The sequence below is a fragment of the Notolepis coatsorum genome, assembly GCF_963971535.1.
Source record: "Notolepis coatsorum genome assembly, chromosome: 6".
Lineage (NCBI taxonomy): Eukaryota > Metazoa > Chordata > Actinopteri > Aulopiformes > Paralepididae > Notolepis > Notolepis coatsorum.
Window position 1 is genome coordinate 16940248 of NC_140170.1, and position 26265 is coordinate 16966512.

General features: G+C 49.3%; 1 protein-coding gene across 1 annotated transcript; it reads left to right on the forward strand.

Annotated features, from left to right (window-relative positions):
* Nucleotides 1-1237: 1237 nt before the first annotated feature.
* Nucleotides 1238-25459, forward strand: gpr61l (G protein-coupled receptor 61-like; the record flags this gene model as incomplete). Its single annotated transcript, XM_084315480.1, has 2 exons — nt 1238-1650; nt 24463-25459. 2 exons carry the CDS (start codon nt 1238-1240, stop codon nt 25457-25459), a joined length of 1410 nt encoding a protein of 469 aa, XP_084171606.1.
* Nucleotides 25460-26265: the final 806 nt, after the last annotated feature.

Sequence of the window (26265 nt, forward strand, 5' to 3'; positions counted from 1 at the left end):
TGTGACATACATGTAGATTTAACAATAATTCTGCTTGCAGCTTGATATGATGATTTCATTCCATTTATTTTTGTGGTTCTTAGCACTGAATTTTGAGGAAAGGTTGCATCAAAATAACTTTAGTTTCGTAGTGGCGTTTCAAATTGCCACTCTTCACAAGAGCTACAGTTCTTTTGGCATATTAGGCACATTGGTTTGATGCTGGGAGGATGCACGCATATTTTTCAGTCCATTCACCTTTGAATTGCAGCGATTTTCACTGTCGACTTTCCTTTTACTGGCCATCTTTGAACATGCCACATTTTTCTACTAGCTGCCTGCTGGCGAAACTAGGCTACTAGCTACATTTATCATTTATCACGCAGATAAAACTGGGAACGAGGTACCTGCAGATTAGACTACCTGTAGATGCGCTGTCAACTCTCGCTCTGACTCGAACCGCTGAAAGAGACGACACGCAAGACCCGCCCTACTCTGCCTCTGATTCGCAGACTGTGGGTGGGGGGGGGGAATGCTGACGGGACGCTGAATGTGATTGGACCAAGGCAGACAGACGCAGACAGTGGAGCAGTGCTTGCAGAGGAGATAGCGGAGAATTTTGAGGATACCTGCCATAAGCACTGGGTGACAGGATATATTTTCCTTCCACTTTACTTGGTATCACTCCGGAATCACGTTTCAACCAAGTCAGTAACGTAACGTTGCCTGCGCTATGGTAGCCTACAAGTGATAAAATAAATAAAACGTCCAACTCGCGCAACGACTCGGCAAAAAGTTGCGCGTGGGCCGCACTAACACTAAACTTTGATGTCAAGTAGGGGGCCGCAAAATATCATCCAGCGGGCCGCAATTGGCCCGCGGCCCGTGAGTTTGAGGCCCCTGATCTAGTGGCTGAATTTGACCTATAGCACCATCTAGTGGCTGAATGTGACCTATAACACCATTTAGTGGCTGAAAGTGACCTATAGCACCATCTAGTGGCTGAATGTTACCTATAGCACCATCTAGTGGCTGAATGTTACCTATAGCACCATCTAGTGGTTGAATGTCATATGTAGCACCTTTAATACAGAGGAGGGGAACAAATCATTCATTTACACCTTGTGGACTCCCATATTAATGCAACCGTCTTCCAAAAACCTGTCCTCTCTCTCTTCACCAGTGGAGACACGGATCGACGAGCCACACGGACGATGAGGAGGCAGGAGGAAACCGGAGACAAAGCGGTGAATGCATAATGGAGAAGTCCGTCCTGATCGCCCCGGCGGCGCCCAACCTCACGACCACCTCGCCGTGGGGGCCGGACCCCCCCACCGTCCCCGCCCAGGTGGCCGTGGTCACCAGCTCCCAGTCGCAGGTCAAGGACCTGATCGGCCTGTTCTGCATGGTGACCCTTAACCTCATCGCCCTGCTGGCCAATGCGGGGGTGATGGTGGCCATCGCGCGCGCCCCTCACCTGAAGCGCTTCGCCTTCGTGTGCCACCTGTGCGCCGTGGACCTGCTCTGCGCCGTGCTGCTCATGCCCCTGGGCATCGTGACCAGCTCGCCCTTCTTCAGCACCGTGGTCTTCACCGTCCTGGAGTGCCAGGTCTACATCTTCCTCAACGTCTTCCTCGTCTGCCTGTCCATCCTCACCATCACGGCGATCAGGTACAGAGGCCCCGCGACACAGCCGTCTTCATGTCCTGCATGGGGAGGTGTAGTGGTTACTTCCTGGTCTATAGGGAGGTGTGGTGGTTACTTCCTGGTCTATAGGGAGGTGTGGTGGTCACTTCCTGGTCTATAGGGAGGTGTGGTGGTCACTTCCTGGTCTATAGGGAGGTGTGGTGGTTACTTCCTGGTCTATAGGGAGGTGTAGGGGTTACTTCCTGGTCTATAGGGAGGTGTAGTGGTTACTTCCTGGTCTATAGGGAGGTGTAGTGGTTACTTCCTGGTCTATAGGGAGGTGTGGGGGTTACTTCCTGGTCTATAGGGAGGTGTAGTGGTTACTTCCTGGTCTATAGGGAGGTGTAGTGGTTACTTCCTGGTCTTTAGGGAGGTGTAGTCATTACTTCCTGGTCTATAGGAAGGTGTAGTGGTTACTTCCTGGTCTATAGGGAGGTGTAGTGGTTACTTCCTGGTCTATAGGGAGGTGTAGTGGTTACTTCCTGGTCTATAGGGAGGTGTAGTGGTTACTTCCTGGTCTATAGGGAGGTGTAGTGGTTACTTCCTGGTCTATAGGGAGGTGTAGTGGTGACTTCCTGGTCTATAAGGAGGTGTAGTGGTTACTTCCTGGTCTATAGGGAGGTGTAGTGGTTACTTCCTGGTCTATAGGGAGGTGTGGTGGTTACTTCCTGGTCTTTAGGGAGGTGTGGTGGTTACTTCCTGGTCTATAGGGAGGTGTGGTGGTTACGTCCTGGTCTATAGGGAGGTGTGGTGGTCACTTCCTGGTCTATAGGGAGGTGTGGTGGTTACGTCCTGGTCTATAGGGAGGTGTGGTGGTCACTTCCTGGTCTATAGGGAGGTGTGGTGGTTACGTCCTGGTCTATAGGGAGGTGTAGTGGTTACTTCCTGGTCTATAGGGAGGTGTAGTGGTTACTTCCTGGTCTATAGGGAGGTGTAGTGGTTACTTCCTGGTCTACAGGGAGGTGTAGTGGTTACTTCCTGGTCTATAGGGAGGTGTAGTGGTTACTTCCTGGTCTCTATATGGAGGTGTAGTGGTTACTTCCTGGTCTATAGGGAGGAGGTGTAGTGGTTACTTCCTGGTCTATAGGGAGGTGTAGTGGTTACTTCCTGGTCTATAGGGAGGTGTAGTGGTTACTTCCTGGTCTATAGGGAGGTGTAGTGGTTACGTCCTGGTCTATAGGGAGGTGTAGTGGTTACTTCCTGGTCTATAGGGAGGTGTAGTGGTTACTTCCTGGTCTATAGGTAGGTGTAGTCGTTACTTCCTGGTCTATAGGGAGGTGTAGTGGTTACTTCCTGGTCTATAGGGAGGTGTAGTGGTTACATCCTGGTCTATAGGGAGGTGTAGTGGTTACTTCCTGGTCTATAGGGAGGTGTAGTGGTTACTTCCTGGTCTATAGGGAGGTGTAGTGGTTACTTCCTGGTCTATAGGGAGGTGTAGTGGTTACTTCCTGGTCTATAGGGAGGTGTAGTGGTTACTTCCTGGTCTATAGGGAGGTGTAGTGGTTACTTCCTGGTCTATAGGGAGGTGTAGTGGTTACTTCCTGGTCTATAGGGAGGTGTAGTGGTTACGTCCTGGTCTATAGGGAGGTGTAGTGGTTACTTCCTGGTCTATAGGGAGGTGTAGTGGTTACGTCCTGGTCTATAGGGAGGTGTAGGGGTTACTTCCTGGTCTATAGGGAGGTGTAGTGGTTACTTCCTGGTCTATAGGGAGGTGTAGTGGTTACATCCTGGTCTATAGGGAGGTGTAGTGGTTACTTCCTGGTCTATAGGGAGGTGTAGTGGTTACGTCCTGGTCTATAGGGAGGTGTAGTGGTTACTTCCTGGTCTATAGGGAGGTGTAGTGGTTACTTCCTGGTCTATAGGGAGGTGTAGTGGTTACTTCCTGGTCTATAGGGAGGTGTAGTCATTACTTCCTGGTCTATAGGGAGGTGTAGTGGTTACTTCCTGGTCTATAGGGAGGTGTAGTGGTTACATCCTGGTCTATAGGGAGGTGTAGTGGTTACTTCCTGGTCTATAGGGAGGTGTAGTGGTTACTTCCTGGTCTATAGGGAGGTGTAGTGGTTACTTCCTGGTCTATAGGGAGGTGTAGTGGTTACTTCCTGGTCTATAGGGAGGTGTAGTGGTTACGTCCTGGTCTATAGGGAGGTGTAGCGGTTACTTCCTGGTCTATAGGGAGGTGTAGTGGTTACTTCCTGGTCTATAGGGAGGTGTAGGGGTTACTTCCTGGTCTATAGGAAGGTGTAGTGGTTACTTCCTGGTCTATAGGGAGGTGTAGTGGTTACTTCCTGGTCTATAGGGAGGTGTAGTGGTTACTTCCTGGTCTATAGGGAGGTGTAGTGGTTACTTCCTGGTCTATAGGGAGGTGTAGTGGTTACTTCCTGGTCTATAGGGAGGTGTAGTGGTGACTTCCTGGTCTATAAGGAGGTGTAGTGGTTACTTCCTGGTCTATAGGGAGGTGTAGTGGTTACTTCCTGGTCTATAGGGAGGTGTGGTGGTTACTTCCTGGTCTTTAGGGAGGTGTGGTGGTTACTTCCTGGTCTATAGGGAGGTGTGGTGGTTACGTCCTGGTCTATAGGGAGGTGTGGTGGTCACTTCCTGGTCTATAGGGAGGTGTGGTGGTTACGTCCTGGTCTATAGGGAGGTGTGGTGGTCACTTCCTGGTCTATAGGGAGGTGTGGTGGTTACGTCCTGGTCTATAGGGAGGTGTAGTGGTTACTTCCTGGTCTATAGGGAGGTGTAGTGGTTACTTCCTGGTCTATAGGAAGGTGTAGTGGTTACTTCCTGGTCTACAGGGAGGTGTAGTGGTTACTTCCTGGTCTATAGGGAGGTGTAGTGGTTACTTCCTGGTCTCTATATGGAGGTGTAGTGGTTACTTCCTGGTCTATAGGGAGGAGGTGTAGTGGTTACTTCCTGGTCTATAGGGAGGTGTAGTGGTTACATCCTGGTCTATAGGGAGGTGTAGTGGTTACTTCCTGGTCTATAGGGAGGTGTAGTCGTTACTTCCTGGTCTATAGGGAGGTGTAGTGGTTACTTCCTGGTCTATAGGGAGGTGTAGGGGTTACTTCCTGGTCTATAGGGAGGTGTAGTGGTTACTTCCTGGTCTATAGGGAGGTGTAGTGGTTACTTCCTGGTCTATAGGGAGGTGTAGTGGTTACTTCCTGGTCTATAGGGAGGTGTAGTGGTTACTTCCTGGTCTATAGGGAGGTGTAGTGGTTACTTCCTGGTCTATAGGGAGGAGTAGTGGTTACTTCCTGGTCTATAGGGAGGTGTAGTGGTTACTTCCTGGTCTATAGGGAGGTGTAGTGGTTACTTCCTGGTCTATAGGGAGGTGTAGTGTGGTTACTTCCTGGTCTATTGGGAGGTGTAGTGGTTACTTCCTGGTCTATAGGGAGGTGTAGTGGTTACTTCCTGGTCTATAGGGAGGTGTAGTGGTTACTTTCTGGTCTATAGGGAGGTGTAGGGGTTACTTCCTGGTCTATAGGGAGGTGTAGGGGTTGCTTCCTGGTCTATAGGGAGGTGTAGTGGTTACTTCCTGGTCTATAGGGAGGTGTAGTGGTTACGTCCTGGTCTATAGGGAGGTGTAGTGGTTACTTCGTGGTCTATAGGGAGGTGTAGTGGTTACTTCCCGGTCTATAGTGAGGTCTAGGCGTTACTCCCTGGTCTATAGGGAGGTGCTCGTGGTTACTTACTGGTCTATAGGGAGGTGTAGTGGTTACGTCCTGGTCTATAAGGAGGTGTAGTGGTTACTTCCTGGTCTATAGGAAGGTGTAGTGGTTACTTCCTGGTCTATAGGTAGGTGTAGTCATTACTTCCTGGTCTATAGGGAGGTGTAGTGGTTACTTCCTGGTCTATAGGGAGGTGTAGTGGTTACATCCTGGTCTATAGGGAGGTGTAGTGGTTACTTCCTGGTCTATAGGGAGGTGTAGTGGTTACTTCCTGGTCTATAGGGAGGTGTAGTGGTTACTTCCTGGTCTATAGGGAGGTGTGGTGGTTACGTCCTGGTCTATAGGGAGGTGTAGTGGTTACTTCCTGGTCTATAGGGAGGTGTAGTGGTTACTTCCTGGTCTATAGGGAGGTGTAGTGGTTACTTCCTGGTCTACAGGGAGGTGTAGTGGTTACTTCCTGGTCTATAGGGAGGTGTAGTGGTTACTTCCTGGTCTCTATATGGAGGTGTAGTGGTTACTTCCTGGTCTATAGGGAGGAGGTGTAGTGGTTACTTCCTGGTCTATAGGGAGGTGTAGTGGTTACATCCTGGTCTATAGGGAGGTGTAGTGGTTACTTCCTGGTCTATAGGGAGGTGTAGTGGTTACTTCCTGGTCTATAGGGAGGTGTAGGGGTTACTTCCTGGTCTATAGGGAGGTGTAGGGGTTACTTCCTGGTCTATAGGGAGGTGTAGTGGTTACTTCCTGGTCTATAGGGAGATGTAGTGGTTACGTCCTGGTCTATAGGGAGGTGTAGTGGTTACTTCGTGGTCTATAGGGAGGTGTAGTGGTTACTTCCTGGTCTATAGGGAGGTGTAGGGGTTACTCCCTGGTCTATAGGGAGGTGTAGTGGTTACTTCCTGGTCTATAGGGAGGTGTAGTGGTTACGTCCTGGTCTATAGGGAGGTGTAGTGGTTACTTCCTGGTCTATAGGAAGGTGTAGTGGTTACTTCCTGGTCTATAGGTAGGTGTAGTCATTACTTCCTGGTCTATAGGGAGGTGTAGTGGTTACTTCCTGGTCTATAGGGAGGTGTAGTGGTTACATCCTGGTCTATAGGGAGGTGTAGTGGTTACTTCCTGGTCTATAGGGAGGTGTAGTGGTTACTTCCTGGTCTATAGGGAGGTGTAGTGGTTACTTCCTGGTCTATAGGGAGGTGTGGTGGTTACGTCCTGGTCTATAGGGAGGTGTAGTGGTTACTTCCTGGTCTATAGGGAGGTGTAGTGGTTACTTCCTGGTCTATAGGGAGGTGTAGTGGTTACTTCCTGGTCTACAGGGAGGTGTAGTGGTTACTTACTGGTCTATAGGGAGGTGTAGTGGTTACTTCCTGGTCTCTATATGGAGGTGTAGTGGTTACTTCCTGGTCTATAGGGAGGAGGTGTAGTGGTTACTTCCTGGTCTATAGGGAGGTGTAGTGGTTACATCCTGGTCTATAGGGAGGTGTAGTGGTTACTTCCTGGTCTATAGGGAGGTGTAGTCGTTACTTCCTGGTCTATAGGGAGGTGTAGTGGTTACTTCCTGGTCTATAGGGAGGTGTAGGGGTTACTTCCTGGTCTATAGGGAGGTGTAGTGGTTACTTCCTGGTCTATAGGGAGGTGTAGTGGTTACTTCCTGGTCTATAGGGAGGTGTAGTGGTTACTTCCTGGTCTATGGGGAGGTGTAGTGGTTACTTCCTGGTCTATAGGGAGGTGTAGTGGTTACATCCTGGTCTATAGGGAGGTGTAGTGGTTACTTCCTGGTCTATAGGGAGGTGTAGTGGTTACTTCCTGGTCTATAGGGAGGTGTAGTGGTTACTTCCTGGTCTATAGGGAGGTGTCGTGGTTACGTCCTGGTCTATAGGGAGGTGTAGTGGTTACTTCCTGGTCTATAGGGAGGTGTAGTGGTTACTTCCTGGTCTATAGGGAGGTGTAGTGGTTACTTCCTGGTCTACAGGGAGGTGTAGTGGTTACTTCCTGGTCTATAGGGAGGTGTAGTGGTTACTTCCTGGTCTCTATATGGAGGTGTAGTGGTTACTTCTTGGTCTATAGGGAGGAGGTGTAGTGGTTACTTCCTGGTCTATAGGGAGGTGTAGTGGTTACATCCTGGTCTATAGGGAGGTGTAGTGGTTACTTCCTGGTCTATAGGGAGGTGTAGTCGTTACTTCCTGGTCTATAGGGAGGTGTAGTGGTTACTTCCTGGTCTATAGGGAGGTGTAGGGGTTACTTCCTGGTCTATAGGGAGGTGTAGTGGTTACTTCCTGGTCTATAGGGAGGTGTAGTGGTTACTTCCTGGTCTATAGGGAGGTGTAGTGGTTACTTCCTGGTCTATAGGGAGGTGTAGTGGTTACTTCCTGGTCTATAGGGAGGTGTAGTGGTTACTTCCTGGTCTATAGGGAGGTGTAGTGGTTACTTCCTGGTCTATAGGGAGGTGTAGTGGTTACTTCCTGGTCTATAGGGAGGTGTAGTGGTTACTTCCTGGTCTATAGGGAGGTGTAGTGTGGTTACTTCCTGGTCTATTGGGAGGTGTAGTGGTTACTTCCTGGTCTATAGGGAGGTGTAGTGGTTACTTCCTGGTCTATAGGGAGGTGTAGTGGTTACTTCCTGGTCTATAGGGAGGTGTAGGGGTTACTTCCTGGTCTATAGGGAGGTGTAGGGGTTACTTCCTGGTCTATAGGGAGGTGTAGTGGTTACTTCCTGGTCTATAGGGAGGTGTAGTGGTTACGTCCTGGTCTATAGGGAGGTGTAGTGGTTACTTCGTGGTCTATAGGGAGGTGTAGTGGTTACTTCCTGGTCTATAGGGAGGTGTAGGGGTTACTTCCTGGTCTATAGGGAGGTGTAGTGGTTACTTCCTGGTCTATAGGGAGGTGTAGTGGTTACGTCCTGGTCTATAGGGAGGTGTAGTGGTTACTTCCTGGTCTATAGGTAGGTGTAGTCATTACTTCCTGGTCTATAGGGAGGTGTAGTGGTTACTTCCTGGTCTATAGGGAGGTGTAGTGGTTACATCCTGGTCTATAGGGAGGTGTAGTGGTTACTTCCTGGTCTATAGGGAGGTGTAGTGGTTACTTCCTGGTCTATAGGGAGGTGTAGTGGTTACTTCCTGGTCTATAGGGAGGTGTAGTGGTTACTTCCTGGTCTATAGGGAGGTGTAGTGGTTACTTCCTGGTCTATAGGGAGGTGTAGTGGTTACTTCCTGGTCTATAGGGAGGTGTAGTGGTTACTTCCTGGTCTATAGGGAGGTGTAGTGGTTACTTCCTGGTCTATAGGGAGGTGTAGTGGTTACTTCCTGGTCTATAGGGAGGTGTAGTGGTTACGTCCTGGTCTATAGGGAGGTGTAGTGGTTACTTCCTGGTCTATAGGGAGGTGTAGTGTGGTTACTTCCTGGTCTATTGGGAGGTGTAGTGGTTACTTCCTGGTCTATAGGGAGGTGTAGTGGTTACTTCCTGGTCTATAGGGAGGTGTAGTGGTTACTTCCTGGTCTATAGGGAGGTGTAGGGGTTACTTCCTGGTCTATAGGGAGGTGTAGGGGTTACTTCCTGGTCTATAGGGAGGTGTAGTGGTTACTTCCTGGTCTATAGGGAGGTGTAGTGGTTACGTCCTGGTCTATAGGGAGGTGTAGTGGTTACTTCGTGGTCTATAGGGAGGTGTAGTGGTTACTTCCTGGTCTATAGGGAGGTGTAGGGGTTACTTCCTGGTCTATAGGGAGGTGTAGTGGTTACTTCCTGGTCTATAGGGAGGTGTAGTGGTTACGTCCTGGTCTATAGGGAGGTGTAGTGGTTACTTCCTGGTCTATAGGAAGGTGTAGTGGTTACTTCCTGGTCTATAGGTAGGTGTAGTCATTACTTCCTGGTCTATAGGGAGGTGTAGTGGTTACTTCCTGGTCTATAGGGAGGTGTAGTGGTTACATCCTGGTCTATAGGGAGGTGTAGTGGTTACTTCCTGGTCTATAGGGAGGTGTAGTGGTTACTTCCTGGTCTATAGGGAGGTGTAGTGGTTACTTCCTGGTCTATAGGGAGGTGTAGTGGTTACTTCCTGGTCTATAGGGAGGTGTAGTGGTTACTTCCTGGTCTATAGGGAGGTGTAGTGGTTACTTCCTGGTCTATAGGGAGGTGTAGTGGTTACTTCCTGGTCTATAGGGAGGTGTAGTGGTTACTTCCTGGTCTATAGGGAGGTGTAGTGGTTACTTCCTGGTCTATAGGGAGGTGTAGTGGTTACGTCCTGGTCTATAGGGAGGTGTAGTGGTTACTTCCTGGTCTATAGGGAGGTGTAGTGGTTACGTCCTGGTCTATAGGGAGGTGTAGGGGTTACTTCCTGGTCTATAGGGAGGTGTAGTGGTTACTTCCTGGTCTATAGGGAGGTGTAGTGGTTACGTCCTGGTCTATAGGGAGGTGTAGTGGTTACTTCCTGGTCTATAGGGAGGTGTAGTGGTTACGTCCTGGTCTATAGGGAGGTGTAGTGGTTACTTCCTGGTCTATAGGGAGGTGTAGTGGTTACTTCCTGGTCTATAGGGAGGTGTAGTCATTACTTCCTGGTCTATAGGGAGGTGTAGTGGTTACTTCCTGGTCTATAGGGAGGTGTAGTGGTTACATCCTGGTCTATAGGGAGGTGTAGTGGTTACTTCCTGGTCTATAGGGAGGTGTAGTGGTTACTTCCTGGTCTATAGGGAGGTGTAGTGGTTACTTCCTGGTCTATAGGGAGGTGTAGTGGTTACTTCCTGGTCTATAGGGAGGTGTAGTGGTTACTTCCTGGTCTATAGGGAGGTGTAGTGGTTACTTCCTGGTCTATAGGGAGGTGTAGTGGTTACTTCCTGGTCTATAGGGAGGTGTAGTGGTTACTTCCTGGTCTATAGGGAGGTGTAGTGGTTACTTCCTGGTCTATAGGGAGGTGTAGTGGTTACTTCCTGGTCTATAGGGAGGTGTAGTGGTTACTTCCTGGTCTATAGGGAGGTGTAGTGGTTACTTCCTGGTCTATAGGGAGGTGTAGTGGTTACGTCCTGGTCTATAGGGAGGTGTAGTGGTTACTTCCTGGTCTATAGGGAGGTGTAGTGTGGTTACTTCCTGGTCTATTGGGAGGTGTAGTGGTTACTTCCTGGTCTATAGGGAGGTGTAGTGGTTACTTCCTGGTCTATAGGGAGGTGTAGTGGTTACTTCCTGGTCTATAGGGAGGTGTAGGGGTTACTTCCTGGTCTATAGGGAGGTGTAGGGGTTACTTCCTGGTCTATAGGGAGGTGTAGTGGTTACTTCCTGGTCTATAGGGAGGTGTAGTGGTTACGTCCTGGTCTATAGGGAGGTGTAGTGGTTACTTCGTGGTCTATAGGGAGGTGTAGTGGTTACTTCCTGGTCTATAGGGAGGTGTAGGGGTTACTTCCTGGTCTATAGGGAGGTGTAGTGGTTACTTCCTGGTCTATAGGGAGGTGTAGTGGTTACGTCCTGGTCTATAGGGAGGTGTAGTGGTTACTTCCTGGTCTATAGGAAGGTGTAGTGGTTACTTCCTGGTCTATAGGTAGGTGTAGTCATTACTTCCTGGTCTATAGGGAGGTGTAGTGGTTACTTCCTGGTCTATAGGGAGGTGTAGTGGTTACATCCTGGTCTATAGGGAGGTGTAGTGGTTACTTCCTGGTCTATAGGGAGGTGTAGTGGTTACTTCCTGGTCTATAGGGAGGTGTAGTGGTTACTTCCTGGTCTATAGGGAGGTGTAGTGGTTACTTCCTGGTCTATAGGGAGGTGTAGTGGTTACTTCCTGGTCTATAGGGAGGTGTAGTGGTTACTTCCTGGTCTATAGGGAGGTGTAGTGGTTACTTCCTGGTCTATAGGGAGGTGTAGTGGTTACTTCCTGGTCTATAGGGAGGTGTAGTGGTTACTTCCTGGTCTATAGGGAGGTGTAGTGGTTACGTCCTGGTCTATAGGGAGGTGTAGTGGTTACTTCCTGGTCTATAGGGAGGTGTAGTGGTTACGTCCTGGTCTATAGGGAGGTGTAGGGGTTACTTCCTGGTCTATAGGGAGGTGTAGTGGTTACTTCCTGGTCTATAGGGAGGTGTAGTGGTTACGTCCTGGTCTATAGGGAGGTGTAGTGGTTACTTCCTGGTCTATAGGGAGGTGTAGTGGTTACGTCCTGGTCTATAGGGAGGTGTAGTGGTTACTTCCTGGTCTATAGGGAGGTGTAGTGGTTACTTCCTGGTCTATAGGGAGGTGTAGTCATTACTTCCTGGTCTATAGGGAGGTGTAGTGGTTACTTCCTGGTCTATAGGGAGGTGTAGTGGTTACATCCTGGTCTATAGGGAGGTGTAGTGGTTACTTCCTGGTCTATAGGGAGGTGTAGTGGTTACTTCCTGGTCTATAGGGAGGTGTAGTGGTTACTTCCTGGTCTATAGGGAGGTGTAGTGGTTGCTTCCTGGTCTATAGGGAGGTGTAGTGGTTACTTCCTGGTCTATAGGGAGGTGTAGTGGTTACTTCCTGGTCTATAGGGAGGTGTAGTGGTTACTTCCTGGTCTATAGGGAGGTGTAGTGGTTACTTCCTGGTCTATAGGGAGGTGTAGTGGTTACGTCCTGGTCTATAGGGAGGTGTAGTGGTTACTTCCTGGTCTATAGGGAGGTGTAGTGGTTACTTCCTGGTCTATAGGGAGGTGTAGGGGTTACTTCCTGGTCTATAGGGAGGTGTAGTGGTTACTTCCTGGTCTATAGGGAGGTGTAGTGGTTACGTCCTGGTCTATAGGGAGGTGTAGTGGTTACTTCCTGGTCTATAGGGAGGTGTAGTGGTTACTTCCTGGTCTATAGGTAGGTGTAGTCATTACTTCCTGGTCTATAGGGAGGTGTAGTGGTTACTTCCTGGTCTATAGGGAGGTGTAGTGGTTACATCCTGGTCTATAGGGAGGTGTAGTGGTTACTTCCTGGTCTATAGGGAGGTGTAGTGGTTACTTCCTGGTCTATAGGGAGGTGTAGTGGTTACTTCCTGGTCTATAGGGAGGTGTGGTGGTTACGTCCTGGTCTATAGGGAGGTGTAGTGGTTACTTCCTGGTCTATAGGGAGGTGTAGTGGTTACTTCCTGGTCTATAGGGAGGTGTAGTGGTTACTTCCTGGTCTACAGGGAGGTGTAGTGGTTACTTCCTGGTCTATAGGGAGGTGTAGTGGTTACTTCCTGGTCTCTATATGGAGGTGTAGTGGTTACTTCCTGGTCTATAGGGAGGAGGTGTAGTGGTTACTTCCTGGTCTATAGGGAGGTGTAGTGGTTACATCCTGGTCTATAGGGAGGTGTAGTGGTTACTTCCTGGTCTATAGGGAGGTGTAGTGGTTACTTCCTGGTCTATAGGGAGGTGTAGGGGTTACTTCCTGGTCTATAGGGAGGTGTAGGGGTTACTTCCTGGTCTATAGGGAGGTGTAGTGGTTACTTCCTGGTCTATAGGGAGGTGTAGTGGTTACGTCCTGGTCTATAGGGAGGTGTAGTGGTTACTTCGTGGTCTATAGGGAGGTGTAGTGGTTACTTCCTGGTCTATAGGGAGGTGTAGGGGTTACTCCCTGGTCTATAGGGAGGTGTAGTGGTTACTTCCTGGTCTATAGGGAGGTGTAGTGGTTACGTCCTGGTCTATAGGGAGGTGTAGTGGTTACTTCCTGGTCTATAGGAAGGTGTAGTGGTTACTTCCTGGTCTATAGGTAGGTGTAGTCATTACTTCCTGGTCTATAGGGAGGTGTAGTGGTTACTTCCTGGTCTATAGGGAGGTGTAGTGGTTACATCCTGGTCTATAGGGAGGTGTAGTGGTTACTTCCTGGTCTATAGGGAGGTGTAGTGGTTACTTCCTGGTCTATAGGGAGGTGTAGTGGTTACTTCCTGGTCTATAGGGAGGTGTGGTGGTTACGTCCTGGTCTATAGGGAGGTGTAGTGGTTACTTCCTGGTCTATAGGGAGGTGTAGTGGTTACTTCCTGGTCTATAGGGAGGTGTAGTGGTTACTTCCTGGTCTACAGGGAGGTGTAGTGGTTACTTACTGGTCTATAGGGAGGTGTAGTGGTTACTTCCTGGTCTCTATATGGAGGTGTAGTGGTTACTTCCTGGTCTATAGGGAGGAGGTGTAGTGGTTACTTCCTGGTCTATAGGGAGGTGTAGTGGTTACATCCTGGTCTATAGGGAGGTGTAGTGGTTACTTCCTGGTCTATAGGGAGGTGTAGTCGTTACTTCCTGGTCTATAGGGAGGTGTAGTGGTTACTTCCTGGTCTATAGGGAGGTGTAGGGGTTACTTCCTGGTCTATAGGGAGGTGTAGTGGTTACTTCCTGGTCTATAGGGAGGTGTAGTGGTTACTTCCTGGTCTATAGGGAGGTGTAGTGGTTACTTCCTGGTCTATGGGGAGGTGTAGTGGTTACTTCCTGGTCTATAGGGAGGTGTAGTGGTTACATCCTGGTCTATAGGGAGGTGTAGTGGTTACTTCCTGGTCTATAGGGAGGTGTAGTGGTTACTTCCTGGTCTATAGGGAGGTGTAGTGGTTACTTCCTGGTCTATAGGGAGGTGTCGTGGTTACGTCCTGGTCTATAGGGAGGTGTAGTGGTTACTTCCTGGTCTATAGGGAGGTGTAGTGGTTACTTCCTGGTCTATAGGGAGGTGTAGTGGTTACTTCCTGGTCTACAGGGAGGTGTAGTGGTTACTTCCTGGTCTATAGGGAGGTGTAGTGGTTACTTCCTGGTCTCTATATGGAGGTGTAGTGGTTACTTCTTGGTCTATAGGGAGGAGGTGTAGTGGTTACTTCCTGGTCTATAGGGAGGTGTAGTGGTTACATCCTGGTCTATAGGGAGGTGTAGTGGTTACTTCCTGGTCTATAGGGAGGTGTAGTCGTTACTTCCTGGTCTATAGGGAGGTGTAGTGGTTACTTCCTGGTCTATAGGGAGGTGTAGGGGTTACTTCCTGGTCTATAGGGAGGTGTAGTGGTTACTTCCTGGTCTATAGGGAGGTGTAGTGGTTACTTCCTGGTCTATAGGGAGGTGTAGTGGTTACTTCCTGGTCTATAGGGAGGTGTAGTGGTTACTTCCTGGTCTATAGGGAGGTGTAGTGGTTACTTCCTGGTCTATAGGGAGGTGTAGTGGTTACTTCCTGGTCTATAGGGAGGTGTAGTGGTTACTTCCTGGTCTATAGGGAGGTGTAGTGGTTACTTCCTGGTCTATAGGGAGGTGTAGTGTGGTTACTTCCTGGTCTATTGGGAGGTGTAGTGGTTACTTCCTGGTCTATAGGGAGGTGTAGTGGTTACTTCCTGGTCTATAGGGAGGTGTAGTGGTTACTTCCTGGTCTATAGGGAGGTGTAGGGGTTACTTCCTGGTCTATAGGGAGGTGTAGGGGTTACTTCCTGGTCTATAGGGAGGTGTAGTGGTTACTTCCTGGTCTATAGGGAGGTGTAGTGGTTACGTCCTGGTCTATAGGGAGGTGTAGTGGTTACTTCGTGGTCTATAGGGAGGTGTAGTGGTTACTTCCTGGTCTATAGGGAGGTGTAGGGGTTACTTCCTGGTCTATAGGGAGGTGTAGTGGTTACTTCCTGGTCTATAGGGAGGTGTAGTGGTTACGTCCTGGTCTATAGGGAGGTGTAGTGGTTACTTCCTGGTCTATAGGTAGGTGTAGTCATTACTTCCTGGTCTATAGGGAGGTGTAGTGGTTACTTCCTGGTCTATAGGGAGGTGTAGTGGTTACATCCTGGTCTATAGGGAGGTGTAGTGGTTACTTCCTGGTCTATAGGGAGGTGTAGTGGTTACTTCCTGGTCTATAGGGAGGTGTAGTGGTTACTTCCTGGTCTATAGGGAGGTGTAGTGGTTACTTCCTGGTCTATAGGGAGGTGTAGTGGTTACTTCCTGGTCTATAGGGAGGTGTAGTGGTTACTTCCTGGTCTATAGGGAGGTGTAGTGGTTACTTCCTGGTCTATAGGGAGGTGTAGTGGTTACTTCCTGGTCTATAGGGAGGTGTAGTGGTTACTTCCTGGTCTATAGGGAGGTGTAGTGGTTACGTCCTGGTCTATAGGGAGGTGTAGTGGTTACTTCCTGGTCTATAGGGAGGTGTAGTGTGGTTACTTCCTGGTCTATTGGGAGGTGTAGTGGTTACTTCCTGGTCTATAGGGAGGTGTAGTGGTTACTTCCTGGTCTATAGGGAGGTGTAGTGGTTACTTCCTGGTCTATAGGGAGGTGTAGGGGTTACTTCCTGGTCTATAGGGAGGTGTAGGGGTTACTTCCTGGTCTATAGGGAGGTGTAGTGGTTACTTCCTGGTCTATAGGGAGGTGTAGTGGTTACGTCCTGGTCTATAGGGAGGTGTAGTGGTTACTTCGTGGTCTATAGGGAGGTGTAGTGGTTACTTCCTGGTCTATAGGGAGGTGTAGGGGTTACTTCCTGGTCTATAGGGAGGTGTAGTGGTTACTTCCTGGTCTATAGGGAGGTGTAGTGGTTACGTCCTGGTCTATAGGGAGGTGTAGTGGTTACTTCCTGGTCTATAGGAAGGTGTAGTGGTTACTTCCTGGTCTATAGGTAGGTGTAGTCATTACTTCCTGGTCTATAGGGAGGTGTAGTGGTTACTTCCTGGTCTATAGGGAGGTGTAGTGGTTACTTCCTGGTCTATAGGGAGGTGTAGTGGTTACTTCCTGGTCTATAGGGAGGTGTAGTGGTTACTTCCTGGTCTATAGGGAGGTGTAGTGGTTACTTCCTGGTCTATAGGGAGGTGTAGTGGTTACGTCCTGGTCTATAGGGAGGTGTAGTGGTTACTTCCTGGTCTATAGGGAGGTGTAGTGGTTACGTCCTGGTCTATAGGGAGGTGTAGGGGTTACTTCCTGGTCTATAGGGAGGTGTAGTGGTTACTTCCTGGTCTATAGGGAGGTGTAGTGGTTACGTCCTGGTCTATAGGGAGGTGTAGTGGTTACTTCCTGGTCTATAGGGAGGTGTAGTGGTTACGTCCTGGTCTATAGGGAGGTGTAGTGGTTACTTCCTGGTCTATAGGGAGGTGTAGTGGTTACTTCCTGGTCTATAGGGAGGTGTAGTCATTACTTCCTGGTCTATAGGGAGGTGTAGTGGTTACTTCCTGGTCTATAGGGAGGTGTAGTGGTTACATCCTGGTCTATAGGGAGGTGTAGTGGTTACTTCCTGGTCTATAGGGAGGTGTAGTGGTTACTTCCTGGTCTATAGGGAGGTGTAGTGGTTACTTCCTGGTCTATAGGGAGGTGTAGTGGTTGCTTCCTGGTCTATAGGGAGGTGTAGTGGTTACTTCCTGGTCTATAGGGAGGTGTAGTGGTTACTTCCTGGTCTATAGGGAGGTGTAGTGGTTACTTCCTGGTCTATAGGGAGGTGTAGTGGTTACTTCCTGGTCTATAGGGAGGTGTAGTGGTTACGTCCTGGTCTATAGGGAGGTGTAGTGGTTACTTCCTGGTCTATAGGGAGGTGTAGTGGTTACTTCCTGGTCTATAGGGAGGTGTAGGGGTTACTTCCTGGTCTATAGGGAGGTGTAGGGGTTACTTCCTGGTCTATAGGGAGGTGTAGTGGTTACTTCCTGGTCTATAGGGAGGTGTAGTGGTTACGTCCTGGTCTATAGGGAGGTGTAGTGGTTACTTCCTGGTCTATAGGGAGGTGTAGTGGTTACTTCCTGGTCTATAGGGAGGTGTAGTGGTTACTTCCTGGTCTATAGGGAGGTGTAGTGGTTACTTCCTGGTCTATAGGGAGGTGTAGTGGTTACTTCCTGGTCTATAGGGAGGTGTAGTGGTTACTTCCTGGTCTATAGGGAGGTGTAGTGGTTACTTCCTGGTCTATAGAGAGGTGTAGTGGTTACGTCCTGGTCTATAGGGAGGTGTAGTGGTTACTTCCTGGTCTATAGGGAGGTGTAGTGGTTACGTCCTGGTCTATAGGGAGGTGTAGGGGTTACTTCCTGGTCTATAGGGAGGTGTAGTGGTTACTTCCTGGTCTATAGGGAGGTGTAGTGGTTACGTCCTGGTCTATAGGGAGGTGTAGTGGTTACTTCCTGGTCTATAGGGAGGTGTAGTGGTTACGTCCTGGTCTATAGGGAGGTGTAGTGGTTACTTCCTGGTCTATAGGGAGGTGTAGTGGTTACTTCCTGGTCTATAGGGAGGTGTAGTCATTACTTCCTGGTCTATAGGGAGGTGTAGTGGTTACTTCCTGGTCTATAGGGAGGTGTAGTGGTTACATCCTGGTCTATAGGGAGGTGTAGTGGTTACTTCCTGGTCTATAGGGAGGTGTAGTGGTTACTTCCTGGTCTATAGGGAGGTGTAGTGGTTACTTCCTGGTCTATAGGGAGCTGTAGTGGTTACTTCCTGGTCTATAGGGAGGTGTAGTGGTTACTTCCTGGTCTATAGGGAGGTGTAGTGGTTACTTCCTGGTCTATAGGGAGGTGTAGGGGTTACTTCCTGGTCTATAGGGAGGTGTAGTGGTTACTTCCTGGTCTATAGGGAGGTGTAGTGGTTACTTCCTGGTCTATAGGGAGGTGTAGTGGTTACTTCCTGGTCTATAGGGAGGTGTAGTGGTTACTTCCTGGTCTATAGGGAGGTGTAGTGGTTACTTCCTGGTCTATAGGGAGGTGTAGTGGTTACTTCCTGGTCTATAGGGAGGTGTAGTGGTTACTTCCTGGTCTATAGGGAGGTGTAGTGTGGTTACTTCCTGGTCTATTGGGAGGTGTAGTGGTTACTTCCTGGTCTATAGGGAGGTGTAGTGGTTACTTCCTGGTCTATAGGGAGGTGTAGTGGTTACTTCCTGGTCTATAGGGAGGTGTAGGGGTTACTTCCTGGTCTATAGGGAGGTGTAGGGGTTACTTCCTGGTCTATAGGGAGGTGTAGTGGTTACTTCCTGGTCTATAGGGAGGTGTAGTGGTTACGTCCTGGTCTATAGGGAGGTGTAGTGGTTACTTCGTGGTCTATAGGGAGGTGTAGTGGTTACTTCCTGGTCTATAGGGAGGTGTAGGGGTTACTTCCTGGTCTATAGGGAGGTGTAGTGGTTACTTCCTGGTCTATAGGGAGGTGTAGTGGTTACGTCCTGGTCTATAGGGAGGTGTAGTGGTTACTTCCTGGTCTATAGGAAGGTGTAGTGGTTACTTCCTGGTCTATAGGTAGGTGTAGTCATTACTTCCTGGTCTATAGGGAGGTGTAGTGGTTACTTCCTGGTCTATAGGGAGGTGTAGTGGTTACATCCTGGTCTATAGGGAGGTGTAGTGGTTACTTCCTGGTCTATAGGGAGGTGTAGTGGTTATTTCCTGGTCTATAGGGAGGTGTAGTGGTTACTTCCTGGTCTATAGGGAGGTGTAGTGGTTACTTCCTGGTCTATAGGGAGGTGTAGTGGTTACTTCCTGGTCTATAGGGAGGTGTAGTGGTTACTTCCTGGTCTATAGGGAGGTGTAGTGGTTACTTCCTGGTCTATAGGGAGGTGTAGTGGTTACTTCCTGGTCTATAGGGAGGTGTAGTGGTTACGTCCTGGTCTATAGGGAGGTGTAGTGGTTACTTCCTGGTCTATAGGGAGGTGTAGTGGTTACGTCCTGGTCTATAGGGAGGTGTAGGGGTTACTTCCTGGTCTATAGGGAGGTGTAGTGGTTACTTCCTGGTCTATAGGGAGGTGTAGTGGTTACGTCCTGGTCTATAGGGAGGTGTAGTGGTTACTTCCTGGTCTATAGGGAGGTGTAGTGGTTACGTCCTGGTCTATAGGGAGGTGTAGTGGTTACTTCCTGGTCTATAGGGAGGTGTAGTGGTTACTTCCTGGTCTATAGGGAGGTGTAGTCATTACTTCCTGGTCTATAGGGAGGTGTAGTGGTTACTTCCTGGTCTATAGGGAGGTGTAGTGGTTACATCCTGGTCTATAGGGAGGTGTAGTGGTTACTTCCTGGTCTATAGGGAGGTGTAGTGGTTACTTCCTGGTCTATAGGGAGGTGTAGTGGTTACTTCCTGGTCTATAGGGAGGTGTAGTGGTTACTTCCTGGTCTATAGGGAGGTGTAGTGGTTACTTCCTGGTCTATAGGGAGGTGTAGTGGTTACTTCCTGGTCTATAGGGAGGTGTAGTGGTTACTTCCTGGTCTATAGGGAGGTGTAGTGGTTACTTCCTGGTCTATAGGGAGGTGTAGTGGTTACTTCCTGGTCTATAGGGAGGTGTAGTGGTTACGTCCTGGTCTATAGGGAGGTGTAGTGGTTACTTCCTGGTCTATAGGGAGGTGTAGTGGTTACTTCCTGGTCTATAGGGAGGTGTAGGGGTTACTTCCTGGTCTATAGGGAGGTGTAGGGGTTACTTCCTGGTCTATAGGGAGGTGTAGTGGTTACTTCCTGGTCTATAGGGAGGTGTAGTGGTTACGTCCTGGTCTATAGGGAGGTGTAGTGGTTACTTCCTGGTCTATAGGGAGGTGTAGTGGTTACTTCCTGGTCTATAGGGAGGTGTAGTGGTTACTTCCTGGTCTATAGGGAGGTGTAGTGGTTACTTCCTGGTCTATAGGGAGGTGTAGTGGTTACTTCCTGGTCTATAGGGAGGTGTAGTGGTTACTTCCTGGTCTATAGGGAGGTGTAGTGGTTACTTCCTGGTCTATAGAGAGGTGTAGTGGTTACGTCCTGGTCTATAGGGAGGTGTAGTGGTTACTTCCTGGTCTATAGGGAGGTGTAGTGGTTACGTCCTGGTCTATAGGGAGGTGTAGGGGTTACTTCCTGGTCTATAGGGAGGTGTAGTGGTTACTTCCTGGTCTATAGGGAGGTGTAGTGGTTACGTCCTGGTCTATAGGGAGGTGTAGTGGTTACTTCCTGGTCTATAGGGAGGTGTAGTGGTTACGTCCTGGTCTATAGGGAGGTGTAGTGGTTACTTCCTGGTCTATAGGGAGGTGTAGTGGTTACTTCCTGGTCTATAGGGAGGTGTAGTCATTACTTCCTGGTCTATAGGGAGGTGTAGTGCTTACTTCCTGGTCTATAGGGAGGTGTAGTGGTTACATCCTGGTCTATAGGGAGGTGTAGTGGTTACTTCCTGGTCTATAGGGAGGTGTAGTGGTTACTTCCTGGTCTATAGGGAGGTGTAGTGGTTACTTCCTGGTCTATAGGGAGCTGTAGTGGTTACTTCCTGGTCTATAGGGAGGTGTAGTGGTTACTTCCTGGTCTATAGGGAGGTGTAGTGGTTACTTCCTGGTCTATAGGGAGGTGTAGTGGTTACTTCCTGGTCTATAGGGAGGTGTAGTGGTTACGTCCTGGTCTATAGGGAGGTGTAGTGGTTACTTCCTGGTCTATAGGGAGGTGTAGTGGTTACTTCCTGGTCTATAGGGAGGTGTAGTGGTTACTTCCTGGTCTATAGGGAGGTGTAGTGGTTACTTCCTGGTCTATAGGGAGGTGTAGTGGTTACTTCCTGGTCTATAGGGAGGTGTAGGGGTTACTTCCTGGTCTATAGGGAGGTGTAGAGGTTACTTCCTGGTCTATAGGGAGGTGTAGTGGTTACTTCCTGGTCTATAGGGAGGTGTAGTGGTTACGTCCTGGTCTATAGGGAGGTGTAGTGGTTACTTCCTGGTCTATAGGGAGGTGTAGTGGTTACTTCCTGGTCTATAGGGAGGTGTAGGGGTTACTTCCTGGTCTATAGGGAGGTGTAGTGGTTACTTCCTGGTCTATAGGGAGGTGTAGTGGTTACGTCCTGGTCTATAGGGAGGTGTAGTGGTTACTTCCTGGTCTATAGGGAGGTGTAGTGGTTACTTCCTGGTCTATAGGGAGGTGTAGTCATTACTTCCTGGTCTATAGGGAGGTGCAGTGGTTACTTCCTGGTCTATAGGGAGGTGTAGTGGTTACATCCTGGTCTATAGGGAGGTGTAGTGGTTACTTCCTGGTCTATAGGGAGGTGTAGTGGTTACTTCCTGGTCTATAGGGAGGTGTAGGGGTTACTTCCTGGTCTATAGGGAGGTGTAGTGGTTACTTCCTGGTCTATAGGGAGGTGTAGGGGTTACTTCCTGGTCTATAGGGAGGTGTAGTGGTTACTTCCTGGTCTATAGGGAGGTGTAGTGGTTAGGTCCTGGTCTATAGGGAGGTGTAGTGGTTACTTCTTGGTCTATAGGGAGGTGTAGTGGTTACTTCCTGGTCTATAGGGAGGTGTAGTGGTTACTTCCTGGTCTATAGGGAGGTGTAGTGGTTACGTCATTGCTGTTTCCGGCCGGTCCACCTCGCAAAATTGCAACGTATTTCCCCATTGCGCATTTCTAAATCGTCTCGTTTTAAAACAAATAAAGCATGAACATTTGCATGGTGTACCTTTCTGTGCGTATTCATCCGCAATCTATAGCTCAACATGAAAATATTCGCAATTAATCGTAAAAGAAATTCGTCGAATTTGATTTCAACCAAAAATGCTTAGACAATAATGTTAGTGATAGAAGGGAACTCATCTTGTGCAAACATGGAACGCTTTCCAATGTTCATGAGGCAGAATTGTTACAATAGCCGATAATCCATTTTCCCAATGATAAATCCCTATAGGGGTGGACCTCGCGGGCGGTCCAAAGTGACGTCAGACTACACCTCCCTATAGGGGTGGACCTCGCGGGCGCTCCAGAGTGACGTCAGACTACACCTCCCTATAAGGGTGGACCTTGCGGGCGGTCCAAAGTGACGTCAGACTACACCTCCCTATAGGGGTGGACCTCGCGGGCGCTCCAGAGTGACGTCAGACTACACCTCCCTATAGGGGTGGACCTCGCGGGCGCTCCAGAGTGACGTCAGACTACACCTCCCTATAGGGGTGGACCTCGCGGGCGCTCCAAAGTGACGTCAGACTACACCTCCCTATACGGGTGGACCTCGCGGGCGCTCCAGAGTGACGTCAGACTACACCTCCCTATAGGGGTGGACCTCGCGGGCGCTCCAGAGTGACGTCAGACTACACCTCCCTATACGGGTGGACCTCGCGGGCGCTCCAGAGTGACGTCAGACTACACCTCCCTATACGGGTGGACCTCGCGGGCGCTCCAAAGTGACGTCAGACTACACCTCCCTATAGGGGTGGACCTCGCGGGCGCTCCAAAGTGACGTCAGACTACACCTCCCTATAGGGGTGGACCTCGCGGGCGGTCCAGAGTGACGTCAGACTACACCTCCCTATAGGGGTGGACCTCGCGGGCGCTCCAGAGTGACGTCAGACTACACCTCCCTATAGGGGTGGACCTCGCGGGCGCTCCAGAGTGACGTCAGACTACACCTCCCTATAGGGGTGGACCTCGCGGGCGCTCCAGAGTGACGTCAGACTACACCTCCCTATACGGGTGGACCTCACGGGCGCTCCAGAGTGACGTCAGACTACACCTCCTTATTGTTGGTGTGGCTCCAATGCCTTTGTGTGGCGTCTATTCTCAGAACTGCGCTATTGCATTATTTTACTCTGTCTCTTCTGTTTGACTAACTGTTTTATTGCACTACACCAGTGGTTCTCAACCTGTGGTACGCGTACCACCGGTGGTACTTGGGCACCCTGCTGCTGGTACTTAAAAAAAATACATACAAAATTTAAATACTTTTTTATAATTATTTTTTGTCCGCAGTCATGCCACTGAACTTAGAAGCAGGCCAGGCCAGTGTCGATAGTTAGATAACCTAAGTGGGGAACAACCAGGAGATCACTGTGACAGAGAGTAATGCAGTCTAAACAGTCATAAATATTTTATTCAACTTCAGACCCAGATTTAAATTTTTTTTGTAATGTTAGATACAAAATGAAATACTCCCACTTTTCTGAAAATAGTTGTTGTTAAATCTGACATTACAAAAAACAAAAAAATCCATCAAAATCAGTGTTGTTGCTAATCATTGACACATGCCTAGCCTGTAATAATCCCCGCCAGAAAAATCGACTTTGCATTTGATATATTGAAAATATTTAACTTTTTGTGATGCCCATCACAAACACTGGCATATAAAGGGTCAAACTTCAAAAATCAGACCCCCGCTTAAAAAGTAGCCTGACTGGGGCTATATTTCACACTATATTAACCCAGCCTGAATTATTTCCCCAATCCGGCCCTGCGTGCTACCCCTTTGTACATTGTGGCTGTGTCTGACAAAAGTTAACAATAAATAATGGTATTGGGAATAAATCTGCCTCCTGCGTGGACTGTGCATAGCTGAATAGACTGTATTTTAACGTCGGCCATATGGTGGTACTTGGAGAGCCAGCTACGTTCTCGGGTGGTACTTGGTGTAAAAAGGTTGAGAACCACTGCACTACACTATTGCATTATTTCACTCTGTCTCTTCTGTTTGACTAAATGTTTTATTGCACTACTACACTATTGCACTATGTTGCTGCTCTTTTATGTGTGACGATCGAGCCGATTCTAATGTGGGGAGCTGTGGTTTGATGTTCTATGTATTAATAGTTCAAGTTCTTTAATAGTTGTCATACAGAAGTACAGAATACTTTCATACAAAATGCTTCTTACTGTTACGCTCCAGAGACTGTGCTAGACAAGATAGTATCAAATAACATAATATAGCATGTAATTTAGAAGAAGAAAAATGAGGTCACAGTGTTCGGTATAGACATATGTCTATACCGAACACTGTGACCTCATTTTTCTTCTTCTAAATTACATGCTATATTATGTTATTTGATACTATCTTGTCTAGCACAGTCTCTGGAGCGTAACAGTAAGAAGCATTTTGTATGAAAGTATTATGTACCTTGACTTTGTCTATTTTGCTCATCGTATGTCTGTCTTTTCTGTCGCTGTTGTGCAGCACTTTGAGCTGCATTTCTTGTATGAAAGGTGCCATACAAATAAAGTGTATTATTATTAGGGATGTTCGATATTGGCTTTTTTTTTTTCGATATCCGATATACCGATATTGTCCAACTCTTAATTTCCGATACCGATATCAACCGATATATATGCAGGGTTCCCCCCCCCCCCCCAAAAAAACTGAAACATTTCAGGTAATTAACATTACATATCTCTTGTCGTGGAATTAACACAACATTATGCATACTTTTCACAATAAATAAAATATGAATTAGTTCTTACTTGCTTGCCTGGGTAAATAAAGGTTAAATAAATGTAAAAAAAATAAAAAATAATGTATTTATATATATGTATATATAATACCGATAATTTCCGATATTACATTTTAATGCCAATATCGGACATCCCTAATTATTATTATTATTACTATTATTATCATCCTCCTCAGCGTGGAGCGCTACTACTACATCGTCCACCCGATGCGCTACGAGGTGCGCATGAGCCTGAACCTGGCGGTGGGCGTGGTGCTCTGCATCTGGGTGAAGGCGGCGCTGCTGGCCCTCGTCTCCCTGGTGGGCTGGCCGGCGTACGGCAACCACAGCTCCATGGCGGCGTCCCACTGCTCCCTCCACTGGAGCCACAGTCGCCTGAGGCGCGCGTTCTCCGTGGTCTTCAGCGTGGCCTGCTTCCTGCTGCCGGCGCTGATCATCTTCGCCGTGTACTGCGCCGTGTACCGGGTGGCGCGCTCCGCCGCCCTGCAGCGCGTGTCCCCCGCCGCCGCCGTGCGTCCCGCCGAAGACGCCGACCTGGCCGCCAAGAAGGTCCGCTCGGACTCCATCAGCAGCCAGACCACCATCATCCTGGCCGCCACCCGCAACCTGCCCCAGAGGCTGTCCCCGGAGAGGGCGTTCAGCGGCGGCAAGGCGGCCCTCACCCTGGTGCTCATCGTGGGCCAGTTCCTGCTGTGCTGGCTGCCGTACTTCACCTTCCACCTGCGCACCTCCCTGGGCGCGGCCGCCACGCAGAGCCCCGGGGACTCGGCGGCGGAGGAGGCCGTGACCTGGCTGGCGTACTCGTCCTTCGCCGTCAACCCCTTCTTCTACGGCCTGCTGAACCGGCAGATCCGGGAGGAGCTGGTGAAGTTCCGGCGGTGCTGCTGCTGCTGCGTCACGCGGCCCCTGGAGCTGCTGGGGGGCGGGGCGTCGTCCAGCCGCGAGGGCTCCCTGCAGGAGAACTTCCTGCAGTTCATCCAGAGGACCAGCGTGGCGACGACGGAGACCCGCTCCAGCTGCGTGGCCTCCAGCCCCCCCTGCAGGCACCAGGCTGCTGCGCTGCAGGAGGAGCAGGAGGCCAGGATCCCCTCCAGCCCCCCCTGCAGGCACCAGGCTGCGCTGCAGGAGCAGGAGGGCAGGATCCCCGGACAGATACCAGAGGAGCACGGGTAGAGACGCCGGTCCGAGTCAGCGAGACACTAGACTGGGCGGGGGGACAGTGGCTCGGGGGGGGTAGAGCCAGTGGTGTAGTACTGGAGTCCGAGTCCGTGGATCGATTTTCAGGACTATAGTGACTGGACTTGGACTTGAGCACCGACGACTCGGACTTGGGACTTGGACTCGAGCGTTGACTGCATTCGGACTCGGAAGGTGCAGACGAGGACTCAGACTTGTTAATTGATAAATACAGTTATTTATTTAAATGTTTTTTTTGTAATAGGCCCTAATCGTTTGCCATAAGATATTGATGGCTAGTGCATTTGTTTTGGCTATTGTGTCACAAAGTAAATAAACTCCCTGTGAAACGGTGACCGCTGTGTCCTTTATGTTTAATGTAGACCTTTCTTTATGTGTACGTCAGCTCTTTGACTGCCAGAGCGGAGTGGACTCAACCTCGATGACTCGGACTCGGACCCGGGTAACGGGGACCAGACTCGGGCTCTTCTTTTGTGACTCGGACTCGAACACTGGCGACTCGAGACTCGACTCAGACTCGAGATGTAGTGACTCGACTACAACACTGGGTGGAGCAGTCGTCTGGTTATCCGGAGGTTCTGTGGTAGAGAGCTGAGTTCTCACTATAAAATGAGTCAGGGACCATAGGATGAATCAAGGCCGAAGAGAGAGACGCCGGGCAGATCGGATGAATAGGAGGAGATATAGTTTATTTCACACAAGATTAAACCAAAAAGTCCTAACAGGTTAAAGTATTGAAGCATATTTATAGTCTTCTTCCTGGGCATGTTTCAATAAAGGCA